At 55.2% G+C, this 721-nt stretch overlaps 1 protein-coding gene across 1 annotated transcript in view; it reads left to right on the top strand.

Moving 5' to 3' along the window:
- The window catches only part of OSCP1 (organic solute carrier partner 1), an 8978-nt gene extending 8277 nt beyond the window's left edge, over positions 1 to 701 (top strand). The window contains exons 9-10 of the mRNA XM_010149190.1: positions 180 to 243; positions 567 to 701. Coding sequence (XP_010147492.1) covers positions 180 to 243; positions 567 to 683 — 181 coding nt within the window. The 3' untranslated portion in view covers positions 684 to 701. The remainder of the gene's footprint in view (positions 1 to 179; positions 244 to 566) is intronic.
- Positions 702 to 721: the final 20 nt, after the last annotated feature.

Here is a 721-nt window from a genome sequence, read left to right as displayed (position 1 = left end):
GCATAAAATATCCAAGGCAGGAAAAAGTCTCCAAACTGGGGTTGATGCACCAATTTGCGTAGTAGGTATGGGGGTGTTGTCCAGACTTCACGCCTGCGGCAGCCTCATAAAATCTGATTTTTGTGATTTACATGTGTATCTTCATGGGATTAAGCACTCTTTTCCCGTTTTTAATCAAGACACGCTGCACTGACTAGACCAGAGGAGTTATCGTACAAGGTTATCAACATCGAAGCCACGCAGGTACGTAGCGTTTCAGATCTTTGATTCTCCTCATTCCTGCCTTGCTACGAACCGACTTTCACCCCGAGCAGTAACATGAAAAATACAGCTTTTCCCATTTCGCTTAAGCTCATAAGCACCGGCAATATTTTCTGCCAAGCCTGTGGGTTTGGTGACAGTAAGAGAACTTGCAACCTGACCCAGCGAGGTTTCCTGCCGTAGGATGGAGAGAACTGTTCCCGGATCCTGGCAGGAACAGCCCTTAGAAAGGCTCGCAGGCAGGCACCTCCCAGTACCGCCCAGTCCCCCCCCAGTACGTCCCACGGTGGTGTCTCTCCCCGCAGGAGCCGGGGCGGCGGGCGGAGCTCTCCCGCATCCTGGGGGAGCTGGAGGTGGCGGAGCCGAGCCCGGGGAGCTCCGGGAAGGGCGAGGACCTGCTGGCGCTGATGGACGGGCTCTGAGCGGCATTAAAGGCCTGCGGAAAGCCCGGCTGGCTGCG

Source organism: Eurypyga helias, unplaced genomic scaffold (assembly GCF_000690775.1).
Source record: "Eurypyga helias isolate BGI_N326 unplaced genomic scaffold, ASM69077v1 scaffold223, whole genome shotgun sequence".
In the NCBI taxonomy this organism is placed as follows: Eukaryota; Metazoa; Chordata; class Aves; order Eurypygiformes; family Eurypygidae; genus Eurypyga; species Eurypyga helias.
The sequence above is the reverse complement of the archived record's forward strand: the minus strand, read 5'-3'. Positions and strand labels throughout refer to the sequence as shown.